Genomic DNA, 25,518 nt, shown 5'->3' on the forward strand with positions numbered 1-25,518 from the left:
CTCCTCTCCCACTCTGCTTCTGTCCCTCCAGAGAGGCATCAACTAAATTGATCAGATTTTTTGCTAAGCTTCATTCAATAACAGAGAGTGATATGAAAGCCATATCAATTAGAGCTGTTAACAGCATGGTGTGTGTCACAGCGCCAAGCCAACTCATGGTGAAGAACACAGCACATGGACATATGGAGGGAGGGGATCTGTAGACCGGGGTGTGAAGGTGATACCACAGTACATTCATCAAATCTACATGTCCTGTGTGAAACAGAATGTCAGTGCTGTGTGTGTGTGTGGGGTGAATGTGTGAACATATGTGAGTGTTGCGTTCTGCTATGTATCTGTGTGTGTGTGTGTGTGTGTGTGTGTATGTGTGTGTGTGTATATGTGTGTGTGTCTGTGTGTGTGTGTGTGTTCATGTATGAAAGAGAGAAGCACTTCTATCTCAGTCTCAGATCGGTGTGATTTCTGCAGTGCAAAGCTGTCACCATGGAAACCAGAGAGGGAGAGGGAGTGAGAGAGAGAGAGGGAGAGAGAGGCAGAGGGAGAGCGAGGGAGGCAAGAGAAGGAGAGAGAGAGATGCGTATTTGCAGTCCTGCTCTTGAATGATACACTGGCAGAATAGGCCTGTAGATCTGGAGCACATAAAAGAGCTAACCTCTGTACAGACAGTAGCAAACCTGAGTGGATGAAAGCCTGTACCCGAGTGTGAATAAGGGTGTGTGTGTTTGAGTGTGTGTGTGTGTTTGAGTGTGTTTGAGTGTGTGTGTTTGAGTGTGTGTGTGTGTGTGTGTTTGAGTGTGTGTGTTTGAGTGTGTGTGTTTGAGTGTGTGTGTGTGTTTGAGTGTGTATGTGTGTGTTTGAGTGTGTGTGTTTGAGTGTGTGTGTGTGTTTGAGTGTGTGTGTGTGTGTGTTTGAGTGTGTGTGTGTGTGTTTGAGTGTGTGTGTGTGTGTGTGTGTGTTTGAGTGTGTGTGTGTGTGTGTGTTTGAGTGTGTGTGTGTGTGTGTTTGAGTGTGTGTGTGTGTTTGAGTGTGTTTGAGTGTGTGTGTTTGAGTGTGTGTGTGTGTGTGTTTGAGTGTGTGTGTGTGTTTGAGTGTGTGTTTGAGTGTGTATGTGTGTGTTTGAGTGTGTGTGTGTGTTTGAGTGTGTGTGTGTGTGTTTGAGTGTGTGTGTGTGTGTGTTTGAGTGTGTGTGTGTGTGTGTTTGAGTGTGTGTGTGTGTGTGTTTGAGTGTGTGTGTGTGTTTGAGTGTGTTTGAGTGTGTGTGTTTGAGTGTGTGTGTGTGTTTGAGTGTGTGTGTGTGTGTGTGTGTTTGAGTGTGTATGTGTGTGTTTGAGTGTGTGTGTTTGAGTGTGTGTGTGTGTGTTTGAGTGTGTGTGTGTGTGTGTTTGAGTGTGTGTGTGTGTGTGTGTTTGAGTGTGTGTGTGTGTGTGTGTTTGAGTGTGTGTGTGTGTGTTTGAGTGTGTGTGTGTGTGTGTGTTTGAGTGTGTGTGTGTGTGTGTGTGTGTTTGAGTGTGTGTTTGAGTGTGTGTGTTTGAGTGTGTGTGTGTGAGTGTGTGTGTTTGAGTGTGTGTGTGTGTGTGTGTGTATGTGTGTGTGTGTGTGTGTTTGAGTGTGTGTGTTTGAGTGAAAAAGAAAGAGAGAGACTGCACATATGTTGAGAGAAAGATTAATGTCATGAAGTGTCCCACTGGGCAAAAACTGGTTGAATCAATGTTGTGTCCACATAATTTCAACCCCAAAAATCTATGTGATGACACTGAATCAACGTGGAAGATTTGCAAAAAGTAATCAACGTAAGGGCATTTCGTATTTTTTTCACCCAACTTTTAACCTAAATCCAATGACAAGGTTAATTTTTTTGTTGATTTCAGTTTGAATTCATGTCAAATCAAAACTAGATGTTGAACTGACGTCTGTGCCCAGTGGAATGTGTCCCAGAGTCCCTCCATGACATATTCTCTCTCGCTCTCTCTCCCTCTCTCCTTTTCTCTCTGTCTCTCTCTTTGACACCAGAGTGCATGTCAATCTCTCCCTGTCTCATTTATTAATTGCATTGCTTTTAGTGTATGCAATAATTAGTGTACATTTGAATCTCAACGGGATCTCCTGTATCACACACACACACTCCAAGCCTACAAGGATAAGCATGGCTATAATTACATATGAGGACACCGAGGTCCGGACCTCTGTAATTTTTTCTAACAAGAGATAATCATATTATTATACAAATATATATTTTCTATACAATAAATCAAATCTGTTACGGGTCAACATCTAAATATTGCTCCTAGTATTGATCAAAGCTCAGAATGCTTATACTCTTGATATGACTGAGTTCTATTTGTACCTGCCTCTTTGCAAATGAGGTGAATCATGAACAGTGGTTTGTTCCTTACAGTTCATTCGGAAAGTATTCAGACCCCTTGACTTTTTCCACATTTTGTTCTGTTACAGCGTTATTCTAAAATTGATTAAATAGTTTTTTTCCCTCATCAATCTACACACAATACCCCATAGCGACAAAGCAAAAACAGGACTTTAGAAAAATTAAAAACTGAAATATTACATTTACATAAGTATTCAGACCCTTCACTTAGTACTTTGTTGAAGCACCTTTGGCAGCGATTACAGCCTTGAGTCTTCTTGTGTATGACGCTACAAGCTGGGCACACCTGTATTTGGGGAGTTTCTCCTGTTCTTCTCTGCAGATCCTCTCAAGCTCTGTCAGGTTGGATGGGGAGCGTCGCTACACAGCTATTTTCAGGTCTCTCCAGAGATGTTCAATCGTGTTCAAGTCCGGGCTCTGGCTGGGCCACTCAAGGACATTCAGAGACTTGTCCCGAAGCCACTGTCTTGGCTGTGTGCTTAGGGTCGTTTCCCTGCTGGAAGGTGAACCTTCGCCACAGTCTGAGGTCCTGAGCGCTCCAGTGTAGGTTTTCATCAAGGATTTCTCTGTACTTTGCTCCATTCATCTTTTCCTCGATCCTGACTAGTCTCCCAGTCCCTGCCGCTGAAAAACATCCCCACAGCATGATGCTGCCACCACCATGCTTCACCATAGGGATGGTGCCAGGTTGCCTCCAGACGTGATGCTTGGCGTTCAGGCCAAAGAGTTCAATCTTGGTTTCATCAGACCAGAGAATCTTGTTTCTCATGGTCTGAGAGTCCTGTAGGTGCCTTTTGGCAAACAACAAGCGGGCTGTCATGTGCCTTTTACTAAGGAGTGGCTTCCACCTGGCCACTCTACCATAAAGGCCTGATTAGTGGAGTGCTGCCGAGACGGTTGTCCTTCTGGAAGGTTCTCCCATCTCCACAGAGGAACTCTGGAGCTCTGTCAGAGTGACCATCGGGTTCTTGGTCACCTCTCTGACCAAGGCCCTTCTCCCCCGATTGCTCAGTTTGGCCGGGCGGCCAGCTCTAGGTGGTTCCAAACGTCTTCCATGTAAGAATGATGGAGGCCACTGTGTTCTTGGGGACCTTCAATGCTGCAGAAATGTTTTGTGCCTCGACACAATCTTGTCTTGGAGCTCTACGGACAATTCCTTCGACCTCATGGCTTGGTTTTTGCTCTGACATGCACTGTCAACTGTGGGACCTTATATAGACAGGTGTGTGCCTTTCCAAATCATGTCGAATCAATTGAATTTACCACAGGTGGACTCCAATCAAGTTGTAGAAACATCTCAAGGATGATCAATGGAAACAGGATGCACCTGAGCTCAATTTCGAGTCTCATAGCAAAGGGTCTGAATACTTATGTAAATAAGGTATTTCTGTTTTTATTTTTATACATTTGCAAACATTTCTAAAAACCTGTTTTCACTTTGTCATTATGGGGTATTGTGTGTAGATTGATGAGGGAAAACAAGTATTTCATCCATTTTAGAATAAGGCTGTAACGTAAAATAATTTGTTAAAAGTCTTGGAGTCTGAATACTTTCCGAATGCACTGTATGTTCGCCTGCATCCCCCGGATTTGCCTTTGTAGAAGCACATTCACCACTCTCTCAAACGGCTAACTCCGCCCTTTCGTGTCGCAGTCCGAGGGCCTGAGACGTGAAACGAACTATCCCAGCTGGCAGTCGGCTCTGCTGACAGTGTATTTGTGAGATATTTTAAAGTGGAACTGACAGCGTTTTAACTACTTTACCGATATGAAACAAACAGACAATCATAATATCAGTAAAAAATATCAAATTCCCAGTTTATGCTACAAAACCAACTTCATAAGAGGTTTTAAAAATAGGTTATATTTGACTCAACATTCCATGACGTACATTAAGGCATTGTTGACAGAATAGATGGATGCAGTTCAATGCATGATTCATATAATTCACCAATACATTTCTTGGTAGTCCAAAAAATATTGCTATCATGTTGTAAATCACAGTTGGCCTGGTACATTGTTTGCTGCCTATATTCATTTCAATTACTTAATATTTTGGACAGAAAACGGACGAACGTAACTAAGGCTGGGAATGTCAATACAGTCAGACTAGCAAGGGCAACGATCACAAGTCAGTCATAATGTGGCTAATAGGCTAGCATAAAAACACGGAGCCTAACGTTAGCTAGGAGGATGTCATGTCATGCCATTGGAGGAGTGGGTGAGTGACTGACTTTTTCTCCTCATATCGTTTTTCGGTGGCTATACACAGCTAGAGATGCAGGTGTCATTTGGTTAGCTAGCAAGACATTGAACAAGTGTTATCCAGTTAGCATATCTCTTGCGTTCGCAAATTCACTCTTGCTATCTACTCCGATTTCAGAGCACTCTCGTCTGAGTGTGCCAGAGTGCAGAATAACTGATTAATTTACGAATGCACAACACCCACTAAATATGACCGGTGTCAGTAAACGTAGGCAAAAAAAACGTAGGTCAGAGTGAGGTGTTCTCTCATTTGTGTCTGGTTAGCTTGTGTGCTTGGTTGGGACAAGCATGTATCGGCAGGCAAGCTGCAGAATGACGAGTTGGCTACAATTCCCCATCAATTTTGATGGCCAACTAGCTGAAAAAGTTTGAGAGGGTTTATCTAATGTTCCTTCGTTAGATTTTAGCTAATCTTGCTCTGGCTAGCATTATTTGTTGATCTTGTTGTTTTTTATATACATAACTGAGGAAGAGAGAGCCTACCTTTTCATGGTTGTTTGATCAATAGGACTGTAAAGTTCCAAAATGTAAGAGGACTCCCGGTGTGTTTACATATTTGCAGAAATCCATTCAGGTTTATTTTGTGGCTTTTGGCGAATGTGTTCAAATTATTTAATGTCGTGTAGTTGCAACTGCCTGTAAACACACAGTCCAGTTCAAAGTGAATGATGGCAGGCCCCTGTGGCAAATGGCTTGTTTGTATAAAGGCCTACTGTAGCTCTGATTGGCTATAGCTCACCGGTCTGTGTAAAAACATTCTCACAAATGCCCACTCCTCTTTCTATTCTGGTTAGAGCCAGTTTGCGCTGTTCTGTGAAGGGAGTAGTACACAGCGTTGTACGAGATCTTCAGTTTCTTGGCAATTTCTCACATGGAATAGCCTTCATTTCTTAGAACAAGAATAGACTTACGAGTTTCAGAAGAAAGTTATTTGTTTCTGGCCATTTTGAGCCTGTAATCGAACCCACAATTGCCGATGCTCCTGATACTCAACTAGTCTAAAAACTGACTGTTTTATTGCTTCTTTAATCAGCGCAACAGTTTTCAGCTGTGCTAACATAATTGCAAAAGGGTTTTCTAATGATCAATTATCTTTTAAAATGATAAACTTGGATTAGCAAACACAACGTGCCATTGGAACACAGGACTGATGGTTGCTGATAATGGGCCTCTGTACGCCTATGTAGATTTTCCATAAAAAATCAGCCATTTCCAGCTACAATAGCCATTTACAACATTAACAATGTCTACACTGTATTTCTGATCAATTTGATGTTATTTTAATGGCCAAAAAAAGGACAAAAAAATTGCTTTTCTTTCGAAAACAAGGACATTTCTAAGTGACCCCAAACTTTTGAACGGTAGTGTATGTTTTTAGTAGGTTTTATTTACTGCAGTGTCTATGAATTGTCCAAACGCACGACCGCTTTCCCATTCTATATTGCTATAGAATTTTCACAAATGCCTTAGTATACGCAATTCCCAAACATTCTACTAATTTATGAAAACTTGAAAATGACGATATCTAAGTGCTCCCTTGTCAGATTATTATTTTTTTTAAGTATCATATTCTTTCTGGGGGTGTATATGAACAGATTTTTATTTACGATTTCATGTTGCTAAAATGCTGTCAATTCCACTTTAAAACCGTCCCGTGATTCCTGCCGTGTCTACAGACACCTCCCAAACAAACAAAAAGCTACTCTCTGAGAATGAGTGTACAACTGGTAAATACTTGCTTATAGATATATCAGTCAGTCAGGTGGCTAGCTGATGGCAGAGACTTCTATTGCAGTAACGTTGAAGGTTTCTGGCTAGTATTACTTAGCCAGCTAGAAGGATGAAGTAAGATGCTAACGTTAAACGGAGCCTACCTCAGCAGGAGCAAAAAATGCGCTACTAAGTTAAATACATAATAAATAAATAAATAAATAAATACATTTAAAAAATAATACTAATAATAAATACAAAAAATATATATAAAACAATATATATATATATATATATATATATACTCAAAAAAATTTACATTTAAAAATTAAAATATATAAAAATAAATAATAATAATTGTAAAGTGGTTGTCCCACTGGCTATCATAAGGTGAATGCACCAATTTGTAAGTCGCTCTGGATAAGAGCGTCTGTTAAATGACGTAAATGTAAATGTAAGTTCTCATAATAACTTTTCTTTACAGAGAGTAGGCTACTGAAAGTGATGTGGTGCTCAGTGGTGAGGCTGAGGCAGGTTGCAATGCATGCAAGAGGAAGCAGAGGACACATAGAGAGAGAGGAAGCAAACAGAGAGAGAGGTTAGTACAGTGGTTCCCAAACTTGGGTCCGGGGCTCCCTGTGGGGGTCCCTTGACAAAATCTGGACTAATCTTAACAAACATGTTAGGAACTTAAAGAAGATATGTTTCAATATGAACATCCCCACATGGCCTATCTTCCCCATAGGTCTACATTAAAATACAACCACTGTATGTTTCAATATGAACATCTTTACATGGCCTATCTTCCCTATAGGCCGACATTAAAATGCTATCAACATGCAAACAACACAGTTCTAAAAATGTCATACGTTTTGGTTATGTCACTGATGCTACGTGTCAGTGTGAATCATTTCTCATAGTTCCCTCCTTTCAAGGGTATAACATTGTATAGCTAATAGGCTATGTGTTTGTAGATGGACTGAGTTTAATGAATCTACAGCAGCCATGGTGATAATGTCTGGGGTCACTAAAAGTCAAACCCTGGTTACGGTCCTGAGGATAAGCTTCACTCACTCTTTCCTCCTAATATGTAAAGCCTGTTGTTTGAGAAATGAGAACAGGGAGTGTGGGAGTGAGGGAACGGAAAGTGGAGGAAGAGAGAGGGAGACAGATTTTGTCAGACATTGGGAAGGTAGGGAGAGGTGAGAGAGGGGGAGACAGAAATAGAGAGAGAACGAGATTGATCATATGTGTGAGAGAGAGAGGAAGGAGGAGAGAAAGGAATAGATGATGTGTGTGAAAGTGAATGATTGCATGTGAAAGAGAGAGGGGAGGATAGGTAGAAACAGGGGGATATGGAGGAAGAGAGAGGGAGACAGAGAACGACAGAGAGAGCGAAAGAGAGAGAGAGGAAAAGAGAGAAAGAGAGAGAGGATGAGCAGAGTTAGTGATTAATAGTTGATGAAGCGCTTGCGGGCAGAGCGGTGGGGAAAAGCTATTCTCTCTCCCTCCTCTCCCTTCTCTAACCCCCCTCTCTCTCCCCCTTTCCCCCCTCCTGACAGGGTTCTGAGTCGTGTGCAAGCCATGCTACCACCCCTCCCTCCCCGACTACCTCTCCTCCTCCCTCCATCTATCTACCTCTCTCCCTGCCCCCACTCGCTCTCTCTCTCTCTCTCTCTCTCTCTCTCTCTCTCTCTCTCTCTCTCTCTCTCTCTCTCACTCTTTCTCTCGCTCTCTAACCTCCACACCTCACTTTCTTTCTGTCACCTCTCCCTCATTGCTCCCTCTATCCCCCTCTGTCACCTCTCCCTCATTACTCCCTCTATCCCCCTCTGTCACCTCTCCCTCATTACTCCCTCTATCCCCCTCTGTCACCTCTCCCTCATTGCTCCCTCTATCCCCCTCTGTCACCTCTCCCTCATTGCTCCCTCTATCCCCCTCTGTCACCTCTCCCTCATTGCTCCCTCTATCCCCCTCTGTCACCTCTCCCTCATTGCTCCCTCTATCACCTCTCCCTCATTGCTCCCTCTATCCCCCTCTATCACCTCTCCCTCATTGCTCCCTCTATCCCCCTCTATCACCTCTCCCTCATTGCTCCCTCTATCCCCCTCTATCACCTCTCCCTCATTGCTCCCTCTATCCCCCTCTGTCACCTCTCCCTCATTGCTCCCTCTATCCCCCTCTGTCACCTCTCCCTCATTGCTCCCTCTATCCCCCTCTATCACCTCTCCCTCTATCCCCCTCTATCACCTCTCCCTCATTGCTCCCTCTATCCCCCTCTGTCACCTCTCCCTCATTTGCTCCCTCTATGCCCATCTGTCACCTCTCCCTCATTGCTCCCTCTATCCCCCTCTATCACCTCTCCCTCATTGCTCCCTCTATCCCCCTCTATCACCTCTCCCTCATTGCTCCCTCTATCCCCCTCTATCACCTCTCCCCCTCTCTTTCATATTTATCTATCCCCTCATTTCAGACACACACTTTTCACTGCGGGGTTCTAAACCTTCTAAACCTGAATAACAGACAGTATTCTACTGATTAGAGGATTGAGGCAATGATTCCATACATCTTCTGTGAAGATGTAGAGATTCTAAAAGAGAGAGAGAGAGAGAGAGAGAGAGAGAGAAAAACAGAGAAAGATAATCTCCCATACTTCCTCTGGGGAGAGAGAGAGAGAGAGAGAGAGAGAGAGAGAGAGAGAGAGAGAGAGAGAGAGAGAGAGAAACACAGCGAAACAGAGACAGAAAGGGGTGTGGCAACCATCTTTGAGCATGGGATGGATGGATGCATGGCTGAGGAGGGGGACACGAAGGTTCCTCTCATTTACAAATATAACCATCTGCTCTTCTAAAAAGCCTCGTGACTTGGTTCAGTTTGCACTGAGGGACAGGAAAGGATGAGTGCTGTTACATTATTCACAAACACACTGGGAGGTCTGGAATGATGTCTACACACACACACACACACGCATACACACGCACACACACACACTCAAAGCAGGAGCAGTGCTTTAATAGACATTTACATTTTACATTTTAGTCATTTTAGCAGACGCTCTTATCCAGAGCGACTTACAGTTAGTGAATACATTTTTTTTTAAATACTGGCCCCCCGTGGGAATCGAACCCACAACCCTGGCATTGCAAACGCCATGCTCTATCAACTGAGCTACATCCCTGCCGGCCATTCCCTCCCCTACCCTGGACGACGCTGGGCCAATTGTGCGCCGCCCATGAGTCTCCCGGTCGCGGCCGGCTGCGACAGAGCCTGGATTCGAACCAGGATCTCTAGTGGCACAGTTAGCACTGCGATGCAGTGCCTTAGACCACTGCGCCACTCAGGAGCCAAATAGCTTACCTGTATGTGTCTGACACAACACACACCTGTAGAGATAGCAGGTGGCTGATGGGAGAACCATGTTCACACCAATCCTGATAGGATTCTAATAGCCAGGTCATGGAAGTGATTATACCACATACATGCACATCCTCAACGCAGACCTCAGCTCACATGTAATGATGAGGTTAAAAAAACCTCTAGGCATCTAGACACACACACACATGTGCGCGCAAGCACGTGCACACGCACAGTAACTGTAATCAAGGCACAGCAGAACAGTTTGATGCCTCTAGACCACAAATCACAGAAACGCTGGCCTGTATGTAGCAGACATGAGTTGGTCATGAGTTGGTCATGGTCACGTGACTCATGCGATCTTCAAAACCAGCGTCTGCCCTCGACGGAATATCCTCTTGGTCTAATGGTCTAAGACGTTGGTTGCTACCGGGGGAGACCCGGGTTCATATCCTGTGTTCCTAGGTGTTACGTATACATCCTACTTACAGAAGGACACACACACCTCAGTCAGTGTGCATCATTTATACAAGCCCTAGATTTCTCTGCTAAAGACAGCATGCTGAGGCATTTACAGCAGCAGTTCAGTGGTGTGTGTGTGCTTGCGTGAGGCCGTGCCTGAGATATACAGTGCCTTGCAAAAGTATTCATCCCCCTTGGCGTTTTTCCTATTTTGTTGCATTACAACCTGTAATTTAAATGGATTTTTATTTGGATTTCATGTAATGGACATACACAAAATAGTCCAAATTGGTGAAGTGAAAAGAAAAAAATAACTTGTTTCAAAAAATTCAAAAAAATAAATAACGGAAAAGTGGTGCGTGCATATGTATTCACCCCCTTTACTATGAAGCCCCTAAAGATCTGGTGCAACCAATTACCTTCAGAAGTCACATAATTAGTTAAATAAAGTCCACCAGTGTGCAATCTAAGTGTCACATGATCTGTCACATGATCTCAGTATATATACACCTGTTCTGAAAGGCCCCAGAGTCTGCAACACCACTAAGCAAGGGGCACCACCAAGCAAGCGGCACAATGAAGATCAAGGAGCTCTCCACACAGGTCAGGGACAAAGTTGTGGAGAAGTACAGATCAGGGTTGGGTTATAAAAAAATATCTGAAACTTTGAACATCCCACGGAGCACCATTAAATCCATTATTAAAAAATTGAAAGAATATGGCACCACAACACACCTGCCAAGAGAGGGCCGCCCACCAAAACTCATGGACCAGGCAAGGAGGGCATTAATCAGAGAGGCAACAAAGAGACCAAAGATAACCCTGAAGGAGCTACAAAGCTCCACAGTGGAGATTGGAGTATCTGTCCATAGGACCACTTTTAAGCCGTACACTCCACAGAGCTGGGCTTTACGGAAGAGTGGCCAGAAAAAAGCCATTGCTTAAAGAAAAAAATAAGCAAACACGTTTGGTGTTCACCAAAAGGCATGTGGGAGACTCCCCAAACATATGGAAGAAGGTACTCTGGTCAGATGAGACTAAAATGGAACTTTTTGGCCATCAAGGAAAACGCTATGTCTGGCACAAACCCAACACCTCTCATCACCCCGAGAACACCATCCCCGCAGTGAAGCATGGTGGTGGCAGCATCATGCTGTGGGGATGGGGAAACTGGGAAACTGGTCAGAATTGAAGGAATGATGGATGGTGCTAAATACAGGGAAATTCTTGAGGGAAACCTGTTTCAGTCTTCCAGAGATTTGAGACTGGGACGGAGGTTGACCTTCCAGCAGGACAATGATCCTAAGCATACCGCTAAAGCAACACTTGAGTGGTTTAAGGGGAAACATTTAAATGTCCTGGAATGGCCTAGTCAAAGCCCAGACCTCAATCCAATTGAGAATCTGTGGTATGACTTAAAGATTGCTGTACACCAGCGGATCCCATCCAACTTGAAGGAGCTGGAGCTGTTTTGCCTTGAAGAATGGGCAAACATCCCAGTGGCTAGATGTGCCAAGCTTATAGAGACATACCCCAAGAGACCTGCAGCTGTAATTGCTGCAAAAGGTGGCTCTACAAAGTATTCTGTTTTTTTTGTCTTATTTCTTGTTTGTTTCATAATAAAAAGTATTTTGCATCTTCAAAGTGGTAGGCATGTTGTGTAAATCAAATGATACAAACCCCCCAAAAATCCATTTTAATTCCAGGTTGTAAGGCAACAAAAATAGGAAAAATGCCAAGGGCGTTGAATACTTTCGCATGCCACTGTAATGCTTCTCTACAGGGACAGAGAAACAGACAATCTGAGCGAGACATATACAGTATAAATATATATATATATAGAGAGAGACACTTGTGCAGATAGTCAGAGCATTGGAGCCTGTCTCTTTGTACATCTGGGACTTTGCATGATGAGGTTCCAGTGGTGAGTAGAGTCTGTCTGTGTCACTGTTGAGTCAAGGAAGTGTGGTCTTTGATGGCAGCATCTGAGTAGCAGATTACCTACAATACTGTCATCCCTCTCTCAGCAAGCAGATTTGACACTAAAGCTGCTCTGTGGCTACCTAAGTAGCTACATTACTATAGCACTTCAGCTGCAGACAGGGAATGGTGCAGCCATACAGAAACACACAGCTGACAGAGACAAACACTGCTAGCGTCCTGTTGTCTCCTCTCTATTATGAGCACTGATAGGTGAAGGTGGTGGATAGGTTTCAACTGCATCACTTTCACCCATCAAGGCCTTTCAGATTAGTGGTCATGGGGGCAATGAGAATGAGTTGAGGAAAGATTCAGTTTATTGTCTCATCATGGATTCTACTCAGAGTTCAGGCAATTGTCCATTGTGCTGAAATGTTGTCAGAAAGATCTCAACGTTAGCCTCGGCTAGAGACCAGGGGCTTCATGTATCAAGCATCTCAGAATAGGAGTGCTGATCTAGGATCAGGTCTTTCCTGTATATGGAATCTTATTAATTGTGATATAAAAGGTCAAACTGATCCTAGATCAGCACTCCTACTCTGAGAAGCTTTATGCATACGGTCCCTGGACATACCGGTATTGTTTCATCATGCCAAAGGTGATGAGCTGAGCAAAGAAAGCTTCAGTTCTCCAGAATATTTGGACACATCCAGAGAATGTGTCACAGAGAATCGCAGATAATGTAACTGATGGTTTAAAGAGGCAATAAGTCACTGTCTTACTCCTATCATACATGACAACAAGTAAAACAGACTGAGAATGGATGGATGCTACTCAGAGGTCAGAGAATATGAGCTGTCCACGGTGCTGAAACATTGATCTTTAGTGAAGGGCCCTAAAGGACCGAATATCCACCACCTGATCTAACAGCACCGACTGGTTAGGACTAGCTGGTTGGTCTCCCTATTTCCTGTCACATGGTGTCAGTCTCCACACTGTTTGAGAGCAAACTGACATCTGAATGAATACTGATGGGAATTTGAAATAAAACTGTGTCATATTCTGTCATATTCTCTCTCTCTCTCTCTTTCTCTTTCTCACTCTTTCTTTCGCTCTCTTTCTCTCTCTCTCTCTCTCTCTGATATCTCTCCACCTCATTCTCAGACATGGACTATTTCACACACACACACACACACACACACACACAAACACACACACTGAGGGTTTTGTACAGCATCTATGTTCCATCTTTTGACTCCACATACCCAAGCAGGCCAATATCTTACCAACATGCACACTATAGATGGTATATCATTTTCATATTGATGGATTGTCCTTATCAAATCAATGTGCTTTATACATGGTAATTGTCTCACTCCTCACCATTATAGCCTATTCTACATCACACTTACCTATATCCTAATGTACTACAGTCTCTAGGATATCTGTCTCACACATCCATGCATGGTCTGATGTCCTCGAAAGAAACGCACCGTCTTGGTTGTGTCACCAGGGCATAGAGAATTGAACCGTGTCAATCATCACCGATAAGCACTCACAAGGAGGCCGGATACTCCTTATATCACCGGGGCATTAGCGTGAGGCCGGCCCTAAAGCGTCCAATAAAAGCATCAACTTACCGCAGTCCTCGCACAACACGCTCTCCACATCCTTCTTCAGGTCCGTTCCGCTGGCGTCCAGCGGAGCAAACGATGCCTTGAATACTAAAGGCTCGCCTGTTGGGTCCATGAAAAATATATATCTGTGGTTCTCCTCCACAGTGGTGCACGGGGCCTCAGAACCGAAGTCTCCGACCGTCACGAGCTGCTCCCGCTCGAGCCCGCCGCTGTTCACGGGCCACACGTCCAACACTTTGACATTCACACTGTACGGCTCCCGAGAGACGTTTTCCGGTGAGGAGCGCACCTCGCCCTCGATGACCACGGCAGATCGATACGCCTGGTCCTGGAGGGAATTGAGACTCGGGGCGTAACAGGCGAAGGAGACCCCGATGACCAGCATGGAGAAATGCACCGGATCAAGCCTCATGCCGTCGGCCGTGGCTCCGTTGCTGCAGTGCTGGGGCGGCTAAGGGGCGCGGATGACGGAGCGGGGTTGAAGTGGGAGACTGTGAATAGGCTCCGATAGCAGGGCAGAGCGGCAGACCTTGTATAAGTGTCCATGCCATCTGTGTCTGCCGCTTTCCCCATACGCTTTCAGATGGGGACACACCAGCCTAAGAACCGGAAACGGCCCGGTTCTGCATGGTTAAAAATGTGGTTGCTGCATTCTCCTTCAACACAATATTTTTCTCCTGAAACGCAAACCAAGACTCGTAAATTACCCTCTACTCGAAACCAGAGGTTCTGCATGAAGCCTCTACAGTCTGTCCTCTCTCTCCAATTAATGTCATCGAATGGGTGGGCGCATTGCCCTTCTATAACGGAAAATGAATGTTAGATTCCTCACACAGAAACCCCCCCACTAATACACACAGACATACAGACACACACAAGGTCGGGCTTCTTGATACACCTTCAGAAGTGTATAAAAATCGGATTCATTTTTGGTTAAACGGAGGACTACAGAAGACAGCGGTTATCTGGTTATCCAGCTAGGCGATGCAACAGCGCAATCCCTCTAGCCGCGTCCTCTGCACCCCTCAAACGCGAAAGGCTTACGTGAGCAAACATCACCTGCTCGGCCACTGGCGTCGGCTGCCACTTCCTGCGCAAACACACTAATGACCAGAGCCGCGCGCCCAACACACTGGCCCAACACCCCTCAGACCACTGACAGCGGATCAGAGAAACCGCCCGGAGTCAGAACCATGGACGACCATGAAAGCAGCAGCATATGGATCGGTTGAGGTTCGGTTTAAAAAGATGGGATCAACCAAACCCAACACGTAGAAGAGTGCGTACTGAACCACAGGGCTGGCTATTCAGAGAGACAAGGCTACACTGCGGCTAGTGCGATGACTAACGCTGCGAAAATCTCTCAATGGTTCCAGTAGTAGCCTATAGCACGGCAACCTGTGAGTTGGAGACCTCTCTTTCTTTCTAATCTGACCAACCCACTGGTTACGATGCACCCAGCGCCAAACAGGCAACCCTCACGGAACGATGCCCAACAGCGGCTTCACCTGTTAGAAAGGCACCGGGTCCTGCGGGCATGTTCATGCAGGGCTGGAGATTTCTGCACCGAGAGAAAATTAATAATGTGTGTGGTGGTGGCGGAGTGGCTCAGCGTGTGGCCACATGTGAGAATATCGATTAGGCCTACCAGCATCGAAGTAAATTGGAAGCCACATGTGCCAAAATGATACTCGTTATCTTTGTACAGGATAGGTGGATGCCTTTTAAATATGTTGTTCTTCTCTTCTTAAACCCCCAACAGTGTGACGAAAGCTGGCTCATACACAGCTTCACAGTGGTGGCTCACAAGTTATTCTCCTCCCTCTAGCAGTCCATCCCTCCCTCCTCCCCCCCCGATCAATCAATCACTTCATTCATTCAAGCCCTTTCAGAGCGCGAGCTAGCCGTCCTTCCTTAGAAAGAGGTCAGAGAATTTGCGCTGTCCATGGTGCTGATCATACTAAGGATGAGACTCATTCTACCTCATAATCGTACAGCTCACATTATAGACTAAATATTATTTTAGTTATTCCCGTCTGTCGTAAAAATATGTTTTCCTTTTTGAAGCTTAATTTTGATTCTCAATCAAATCACTCCTTCAACACTCCAAAGTTATGAGTCTATTCTCTCATGTAGAGACAAATAAACCGTTATCAATTAATTCGACTTTTATATCTCATTTTATCCACCATGCTGTATTATGTTTAAATGCAAGGGTGATTAAGAAGAAATTATGTATATCAATAAAATACACATTTGTATTGTCTGTCTCTGCTCGGTTTGACACAAGGGTGGGCTAGTGTTTCATTCGAGGAATGTGCTAGATGCTACAGATGCAGGCGAAACTCCCGTTTCTCTCATGACAGATAATGACCAGTGGAAGTATAGTATAGGCAATGTTGTGCAAGATCATGATTTTATATTATTAACAGGAAATTAAAAATGAGGGACATTATAATGATGCATTGCATCATCACACATTGTGAAAAGCTTCAATTTAGTTGCAACGTTACTGAATTATATGCAGCTGCTGCACAGTTTAGGCGCAAACTTGTATGTCTTGAACACACCCCTCTCAGAACAGTGTGTAATATGAACTACAGTAGACTACTTTCATTTCCTTTCTAAAGCGAAGGGCTCTCGCGATATCGTCGGTGTGGTTGACGGGCAGTCGAGGTTGCAGCAGGCTGAGGGAGACGGTGGAAGGTAAGCAGGAGGCAGCATCATGGCGGACAGAGACAGTGGCAGTGACCACGGAGGGCTGGCCACAGGCCCCGGCTCCCTGCCTCCGGGCGCGATGGGCGCCGCCGCAAGACTGCAACACGACACCGAGGAGCTCGCGTCGAAGCGAGTCGACATCCAGAATAAGCGCTTCTACCTCGACGTGAAGCAGAATGCAAAAGGCCGCTTCCTAAAGATAGCGGAGGTCGGAGCTGGGGGAAATAAGAGCCGCCTCACTCTCTCTATGTCAGTGGCAGTGGAGTTCCGTGACTATCTCGGGGACTTCATCGAACATTACGCCCAGCTGGGCCCGAGCAACCCGGACATAGTGCAGGATGAGCCCCGGCGTGCCCTCAAGAGCGAATTTCTAGTGCGAGAGAATCGCAAATATTACATGGATCTGAAAGAGAACCAGAGGGGGCGGTTCCTAAGGATCCGTCAGACCGTTAATCGGGGGCCCGGATTGGGAAGTGCACAAGGCCAGACCATCGCGCTTCCAGCGCAGGGACTTATCGAGTTCCGTGACGCTTTGGCCAAACTCATCGATGATTATGGTGTGGACGAGGATCCGGCAGAACTACCCGAGGGCACTTCCTTGACTGTTGACAACAAACGCTTTTTCTTCGACGTGGGTTCTAACAAGTACGGAGTGTTCATGCGGGTCAGCGAGGTGAAGCCTACCTACCGGAACTCCATCACTGTTCCGTGCAAAGTGTGGTCCAAATTCGGCAACACGTTCTGTAAATATGCCGAGGAGATGAGAAAGATCCAGGAGCGGAGTAGAGAGAAACGGGCCTCCGAACTCCTACCGGAGGGCCAACATGGTGACGACGGGGACGATGATTGACGGATTACCGGCTTGAGCAGAAATAAATAAATAACAACAAACAACAGACTTTATAATCAGACTTTTACTGTAAAATATAAAGAGAGAAATCCAAGGGAACCACCCCACACACAACCTTCACAGTCAGACAGGCAGTAGCCTACTGTCTCGTTGCTCATTGCTGGAACCATTTTAACAGTAAGCCGCTGCTATCAATAACTTGTTTGAACTGTAAAATATGAACTGTTTCCTACTTGATTAAAATGACAATGAACAGAGTGTTTATTGCTATAACAAACAAACCGATTTTGCACACGTCCAAGCTATTTCGAAAAGGTTTCCAAAGTGCAAATCGAAAAAAACAAAAGCCGGGGTATACGCCTACATGGAAATTACGACGATCTCCATGTAAACCAACAATTGACATCAGCACAAAGATATATATATATATATATATATAATAAATGATAAATTACTTTACCAATCCAACATCTAAAATCAGTTGTAGTTTATTAGTATAAGGTACGCAGGAAATAAAAAGTAAAGCGCTATCAATTAACGTGTACTGCAGAATGCAACGCACAGACTGAAAAAATAGACACTTCTGCCAATATGCGTAGGCCTATATCTCTTTTAAAAAGTCATTTGGGAAAGTAATAGTGTTTTATTTGATCGAAAATGTAGCTATGAAAAGCGTTTCTATCATGTCATAGGCCTACATTATGGAGTCTTTATGAGGAGAGCAGAGTCTATATAGGCCTAAACGGGATAAAAGCATCTTTACTATTGAATATCAACCCTTTGCACCATGTCCATTCAAATTTGGAACAATGGTTAGATAAAAAAAAGTGCTAACTTAGATATACTAATTATGATTTTGTGAATCAGCTGTATTTAAATCCTAAAATGCCCACGTTTTCTGTGGGCGAGTTTTCTTTTTCGGGGGGAGGGTGGAATGGCGCAAAAACCAGATGCTCAACCAGTGATGGGAGCGCGAGACGCGTAAAAAGACACATCAGCGCGCGGCTACATGCATGCTGAGCCGCGAGGGCGCATCCTCTCTGACGTCAGAACAACCTGGTGCCTTATACACTCCACTCGTTTACGTGCTTCACATTGTGGTCGATGTTAATGATATCTCTCTCGACCGCTGTATGTTTTCATTTGTGAGTACTGTACTGCTTGCTGTATGGCTATTGGTCAACACTAACCATCCAAACCAGAGAGGCCCTTTTCTGTAGTCTATCTGTCTCCCTCCACAGGCGAGGTGAGCAGACAATGGCCTCTAGAACAGCAACAGCAGCAGCACTTCTAATGTGAGCATGGATAGCCATCAGAGATGTGAGGTTGAGTCTGTCCACCTCTTGCACCATGTAAAATGTAACTGGACGTATACAGTAGTCAGTCAGTGGGGATGAGATAGAGAGGGGTGATGGATGGATGCCCTAAGAGCCCCTTGTGAGGGTTTTCTGGATGTAGGCCAAAAGGCCAAGGCAGTATCTTTCTATGGTGCTACAGCCCCAATATAAAACAAAGTAGACCGGGCTTGTCGATCTAATTTGTAACTTTGCATTATTTGATGTCTCAACGTTACTCTCCACATGATGTTGTCAGAGCAGCAGTCTCCCCCTACACAGGGTGATGACAGACAGTGAGGACATTACATTATAGTGTGCAATATTGTACATGCCAATCGTGGCATTGTATGTTGTATAGACAAAAAAAAGGCAAATATATATGTGATTGATATTTGAAAAGCATGAGGCTGAATTCTGCATTGTTACAGAAATGTGAAGTCTTTCTCTGCACTTAAGTGAAAAGGTTTCAAACTAGTGTGAGATTTCCCATCACTTTCATATACAGTAACCCCACTGTGTTTTAGTGAGTGTAGGCAAGTTTCTGGTGTTTCTCTTTCCACAGAAACAAAGTGACAAAGCTAATCCTCCCCTCACAAATCAGAAAGCTTATCTCCTCATCTCCAGGTCAGTGTTAGAAGCACAGTCCTCCCCCTTCTGAGTGTCTTATAATTTAATTGAGTAGTATCATGAAACTTTAGTTTTACTTGGATAAAACGAAAATGACACGATGTCAACAAATTGATGCGGTGACAGAGGGGGTTGCCCTGATAATGAAGTTACCAACCATTCTGCCTGGGGTGAAGACGGAATCATTTTGACAGTTACCCAGCATCTCTTTCTCTCGGTCCACCAGTAAACAATGCCATAGAGGATTTCTTTAAGCGTTGATTAACAATCAGCCAGCTAGGTTAACCATCAGTAGCTGGATTTAGAGCATCACAGGGTGGCTTGGATTAGTTTAGTAGATCTAAACCTACTGCACTGTACTGTACTGCCATCAGGCCGGCTGGCGTGATGTTGAAGACAGACTGAGCAGTAGTCTGCTATAATTCCACCATACATTTGGATTGGGTCGAGTTACAATTGTAAGAAAGAGGCCTGGAGATACATGGGGCCCCTATTATATGGCCCTTTACTAGGCCAGCATTAAAGCTTCATGGGTTTCTCTCCTCTTCTTGAGAATATTATATTCCCTAACACTGCCCCAGAATGTCAGAGAGATCCTTTACATAGAGTAAAATCCACAGTTTACCTGCTACATTGTGCCCCACATATATAGAGCACATTTGAAGCCAGAATTCAGTCAAACCTCCACTACTGCTGTGAAAGACCAAATGCTATTTCTACACAGTATAGGCTTGATTGAATTCAGGCTTTAAATGCGAGACATTAAGTCTGGAAATTCAATACGCCATTTTCACAACTCTCTTATTGTCCAATCCTAGAGAGACTAAGGCTAGAGTCAATCAGATCAAGCGTTAACTGGCGATAGCCAACACCCGCATAGCTGATGTTTTGGCGGTGTCGGAAGTGGAACTGCGTTGGAGCTGTCAAATAAGTGAGCAGCTCCTCTTGAGATCATTGTCACGAAGCCACACCCGTCCCACTCGCGTTAGAAGTTTAGAACGAGAAAGTGTAGGCTATATAGAAATAATGACGCTCAAGTTGAAAATCATTAAACATTTAATGAGGATTTCTATCAGCTTAATCGAGCTGGAGATTACATTTCACATTCCAGTGTTCAAACTTGTAAATATGGCTGCATGAGATTTCTGTTAATGTGACTCCGTGCAGCCAATGGCAACGTCCGCTTTAGGTATAATGCCAGGAGCTGGTTGTGGATTTGACAGCTCTAACGCAGTTCCACCTCCGACTCCTTCAAAACATCAGCTATGCGGATGTTGGCTTAAGCGGATCTGATCAAGTCGGGCCATAATTCTAACTCATTCAGCTCACATTTTACGTTTGTATGCCTCGCTCTGTAAAACGCACATAAAAAAAAAAAAAAAGTTTAATTTTTTTGGTCAGTTCACAAGGTGCTACTGGGTCAGCTCTGGTTCCGGAGTGGAGTGGTTCTGTGTAATAGATTCTAGAATACTGCCTATTTTAAAGGAACAACACAGTGTTGGGTCGGAACCAACTGCCACGGTTTAGAGCGGATGTCTTCGCCATGTTGCTCACATGGCACAGTTAATCAATGGGGCACAAAATGGACGCCAGGTGTTTTTGTCCCATAATCAAAACCTGCAGTGGGTTGATTGAAATTGCTAGTTTAGTTCAGTGTAACATTGGTGGTGGTGATGGTGCTTGTGCGGTTTGCATCAGAGAGAGATGTCTTAGAATTTATGATCTATTTGAAGTGTTTTGTTCTTCTTATTTGTACTTAATAGTGGGAATGTGTGTTGTGATCTAAACAACAGCTGCATGACCATGGTAACCACCTCTACCAGTCCCTTTGGAGGTGTGCTCTTCTGGAATCTCTCCCACTAGAATTCCAAAACAGATTCTAACTTCCATTCATTCTACCAAGCTGTTTAAAGATCCATTCATCTGATGTTTGTTTTCTTCAGTTCCACTGATCTAGTTTCAGTGTTCTATTGTCGCTATGATGTTTCACTGGTCCTTCAAGTTCAGACCAATCACTCACAGACAAAGTCTATAATATGGGCAAGGCTAATCACAATCTTGTTTGTGAAGCCAACAGTCACCTTGACCATTACTAGCTCAGCACGCATTCTGTTTTGCACATACCAATGCAGAGTCCTTCATGTATGCAGACTGTATAGGCTACCGTTATGTACAGGGACGAGACATTGGGAAAAGGATCTATAAAAGTCAATGGGGAAGAAGGGGGTCAATGCACAATGAACATATCCCATGTCACCGTATGGTCTAACTACCCCTTTATCAACCCTATATGAGATGTTGCACCTTTCAAAATATTTTACCTGTGGTGTGTGTGTATATGATGATCCTCCTTTCAGAAAAATATAACATATAAACAGGAAAAGCATATTTCTGTTTTTTTTTCTTTTGTATTTTATACTTACAGAAAGCATAGAATAAAATGGATAAATACTTGCACTTTAGATATATTAAGAAAATAAAAAATCAGCATATTATTTTTGATAGGGATCTCACATTCAGAGAGTATAAATGACTTTCCAGGCTTTGTGACATTGCTGGACAGAGATGTATCGAGTTCTTCTACTTATTGAAGTATATTTTGTCTGTGCTTCAGAAGGTTTACTAAAGTAAATTGCATGATAAAGTAGTGTTACACCAATATTGTTATTTTTTAGTTGGTAAAAAGGTCTGAAAACTGTGATGTACCATGTTTAACTTCTTCTCCCATACATTCTAGAGTAGTTCTTACTGAATTATGGCCTTTCCTGACTACATGAAGATGGTGCTTAATTTGGCTTTGAAAAATCTGCTCATCCTACATTTGACATCATAACTTGTATCTTACTGTACTTCATTACTTTGTTTATGTACTTTCACTACCTTATTAAATTTCCATTGATGGCAAAAAGTGTGCTGTTTTGTACATTGTTGTTTTAATGTTGGAAAGCCTTTGTCGTCTGAAAATGACTAATTGCAATAAACAGTCATTCCTCATGCTCTTGTGTCTTTACAGAGTGTCTGACTAAAAGTTCCATGGAAAATATTATTCATAATGGTCCAAATAACTTCAATTTAGGAGTACTGGTAGTGGTAGCAATAGGCCTACCTGCTGGTGAAACGTGAAGTTTGCTAGAAGAGATGTCAGGCACATTTCAAGGTGCTGGTGATGGCGATATGCGACATTGGTGCTGTCCATGGCGCTGAAGTAGGCCTATTTGTGCCATTTCGAGCACGTGTTGTTGATGCGCAAAGTTGGCGCTGTCAAAGGTGTTGAAGAATGAATACCGTGCACGTCGCATTGACAAGAATAGACAGGTTGGCTGACAACATCACGAAAATAACGTGCACGCGTCGATGGGGCCGGAATCCGTGCTTTGTTATGACTGAACGGTCAGATAGCTAGCAACAATGACAAGAGGCTGCCATGTGGGGAATCGTAGGTGGCTCTTTTCAGCTAGTTTTATCTTGTTCTTGATACCATGTCTTTATCTTGTTTTGAGGTGTTTTGACTGATTTCATGTCAATGCTAATATGGCAAAAAAAAACTCCCTAGCTAGCTAACCAACAACTGTTACCATGTATTTGAGAGACAATCAAATCAAATTGTATTTGTCACATGCTTCATAAACAACAGGTGTAGACTAACAGTGAAATGCTTACTTACATTCCCAAAAATGCAGAGAAAAATAGAAAAATAATAACACGAGGAATAAATACACAATAACGATAACTTGGCTATGTAAACAGGGTATGAGGACCGAGTCGATATGAGGTAATTGAGATAGATATGTACATATAGGTAGGGGCAGGGGCGGCCTGTTCAATAGGGCGATATGGGCGACGCACTGCCAAACGGGAAAAGGAAGGGATTTTTTTTCTAATCAATTATATCACGGCAACAGTAGTTATCAGTGTTGTAATCTATACGTCTGATCTGCCACAGTGCCACACTGCCACTAAATGTCGAATCAGGCTAAAGTCGTGCTTCAAATGGCTCCACCCCCTTTTGGGGCGATTTCAGTCAGATTGAAAATCGCCCAGAACTTCTGTCATAGACTCCCATGTAAAATCTATTTTTTTCAAATTTCAGAGCCTTCAATACAATCTCAATGGGTGTCTGTGGGCTTGCACTTACGCGCTTTCGTCACATGAACGTAACTAAGAAAAGAGAGGGTAGCAGCGTCAATCAATTCACTACTACTATCAACATGGCTAGGCTTCAGTGCAACTCGATTGTGTCTTTGAAAGAATTTCTTTTTGTCGGCGAACAAATGAAGATAAATTGGCAACTGAAACAATTAGGACCTCCCAGACCAAATTTAATAATTCAACAGGTTTCTACTAAAGGGGGAAGTCCTACACCCGAGGATTTTCCCAAAAAAATGGTACGAACGAAAAAATAACATTGCCACTCAACTGGATGAGGGATACAGGCTAGCTGTCCGCCGCCACAACGATGAGGTTAGTGTTGATAATCACAAGTTTACTGGAGAACTGAGACCAAGTAGAGACTTTGGACAGGGTGGATATGGTTATATTGCGATATTGTCAATACAGTATATCGTAAAGTATCACTATGTAACTCGATTTCTTTCACCCCAATCCCTCAAATTAACGGTAAATAACTGAATTGTTTGCCCCACATTTAGCTAAGATGATTAGCTAGCCAGCTAAAATGTTTTATTTAGTTAGCAGTCGCATCTACAATAGTTTACTGTCAATAACATGTCTCCAAAAATGACGTGGTGTCTCCAATTGTGTTGACATTTTACAATTGCGATGCGCATCCATGAGTATCCACTTTCTGTAGCTCAGCTGGTAGAGCATGGCGCTTGTAACGCCAAGGTAGTGGGTTCGATCCCCGGGACCACCCATACACAAAAATGTATGCACGCATGACTGTAAGTCGCTTTGGATAAAAGCGTCTGCTAAATGGCATATTATTATTATTATTATTATTATTCCAGCCTTGTGTAGGTCTCCAATTTTGTCCCTGACATCCTTGGAGAGCTCTTTGGTCTTGGCCATGGTGGAGAGTTTGGAATCTGATTGATTGATTGCTTCTGTGGACAGGTGTCTTTTATACAGGTAACAAGCTGAGATTAGGAGCACTCCCTGAGATCAGTCAATAAATGATTCTGGTATTGACTTATATGCTGCCCCTGTCTTCATGTTGTTGCTGGACATATCTTTTTAAAAATGTGTGTAGGTCACCTAAATCATCAGAAAAATTGCCCCTCCTGAGAATTTTTTCAGGAGCCGCCACTGGGTAGGGGTAAAGTGACTAGGCATCAGGATAGATAATAAGCAGTAGCAGCAGTGTATGTGATGAGTCAAATGAGTTAGTGCAAAAGGGAGTGAATGCAGATTGTCTGGGTAGCTATTTGGTTAACTATTTAGCAGTCTTATTTTACATTTACATTTTAGTCATTTAGCAGACGCTCTTATCCAGAGCCACTTACAGTTAGTGCATACCATTTTTCATACTGGCCCCCCGTGGGAATCGAACCCACAACCCTGGCGTTGCAAACGCCATGCTCTACCAACTGAGCTACATCCCTGCCGGCCATTCCCTCCCCTACCCTGGACGACGCTGGGCCAATTGTGCACCGCCCCATGGGTCTCCCGGTCGCGGCCGGCTACGACAGAGCCTGCTTATGGCTTGGGGGTAGAAGCTGTGGTCAGGGTCCTGTTGGTTCCAGACTTGGAACCAACAGCAGAGAGAACAGTCTATGACTTGGGTGGCTGGACCTTTTTAGGGCCTTCCTCTGACACTGCCTGGTATAGAAGTCCTGGATGGCAGGGAGCTCGTCCCCAGTGATGTACTGGACCGTATGCACTACCCTCTGTAGCACCTTGCGGTCGGATGCCAAGCAGTTGCCGTACCAAGCGGTGATGTAGCCAGTCAAGATGCTCTCAATGGTGCAGCTGTAGAACTTTTTGAGGATCTGAGGGCCAATGCCAAATCTTGTCAGCCTCCTGCGGAGGAAGAGGCATTGTCGTGACTTCTTCACGACTGTGTTGGTATGTGTGGACCATGTTCCTTGTGGACACCGAGGAACTCAAAGCTCTCGACCCGCTCCACTACAGCCCCATCGATGTGGATGGGAGTGTGCTCGGCCCTCAATGAACAGCATTCTCACATAGGAGTTCCTCTTGTCCAGGTGGGAGAGTGCAGTGTGGAGTGTAATAGAGATTGCGTCATCTGTGGCTCTATTGGGGCAGTATTTGAATTGGAGTGGGTCCAGGGTGTCT

General features: G+C 44.0%; 2 protein-coding genes across 2 annotated transcripts in view; one reads left to right on the forward strand and one right to left on the reverse strand.

The window, feature by feature from the left end:
* The window catches only part of nrg2b (neuregulin 2b), a 66,354-nt gene extending 50,828 nt beyond the window's left edge, over positions 1 to 15,526 (reverse strand). The window contains exon 1 of the mRNA XM_041848533.2: positions 13,735 to 15,526. Within this exon, the coding sequence (XP_041704467.2) occupies positions 13,735 to 14,143 (409 nt within the window). The 5' untranslated portion in view covers positions 14,144 to 15,526. The remainder of the gene's footprint in view (positions 1 to 13,734) is intronic.
* Positions 15,527 to 16,369: 843 nt separating this feature from the next.
* Positions 16,370 to 22,259, forward strand: purab (purine-rich element binding protein Ab). The gene has a single exon (XM_041848526.2). The coding sequence runs from the start codon at positions 16,457 to 16,459 to the stop codon at positions 17,297 to 17,299; it is 843 nt and encodes a 280-aa protein (XP_041704460.1). The 5' UTR covers positions 16,370 to 16,456; the 3' UTR covers positions 17,300 to 22,259.
* Positions 22,260 to 25,518: the final 3,259 nt, after the last annotated feature.

This window comes from Coregonus clupeaformis, chromosome 3, assembly GCF_020615455.1.
Source record: "Coregonus clupeaformis isolate EN_2021a chromosome 3, ASM2061545v1, whole genome shotgun sequence".
Taxonomy (NCBI): domain Eukaryota; kingdom Metazoa; phylum Chordata; class Actinopteri; order Salmoniformes; family Salmonidae; genus Coregonus; species Coregonus clupeaformis.

Coding starts and splice junctions, on each gene's coding strand:
- purab (XM_041848526.2), top strand. CDS start 16,457: ATGGCGGACAGAGACAGTGGCAGTGACCACGGAGGGCTGGCCACAGGC.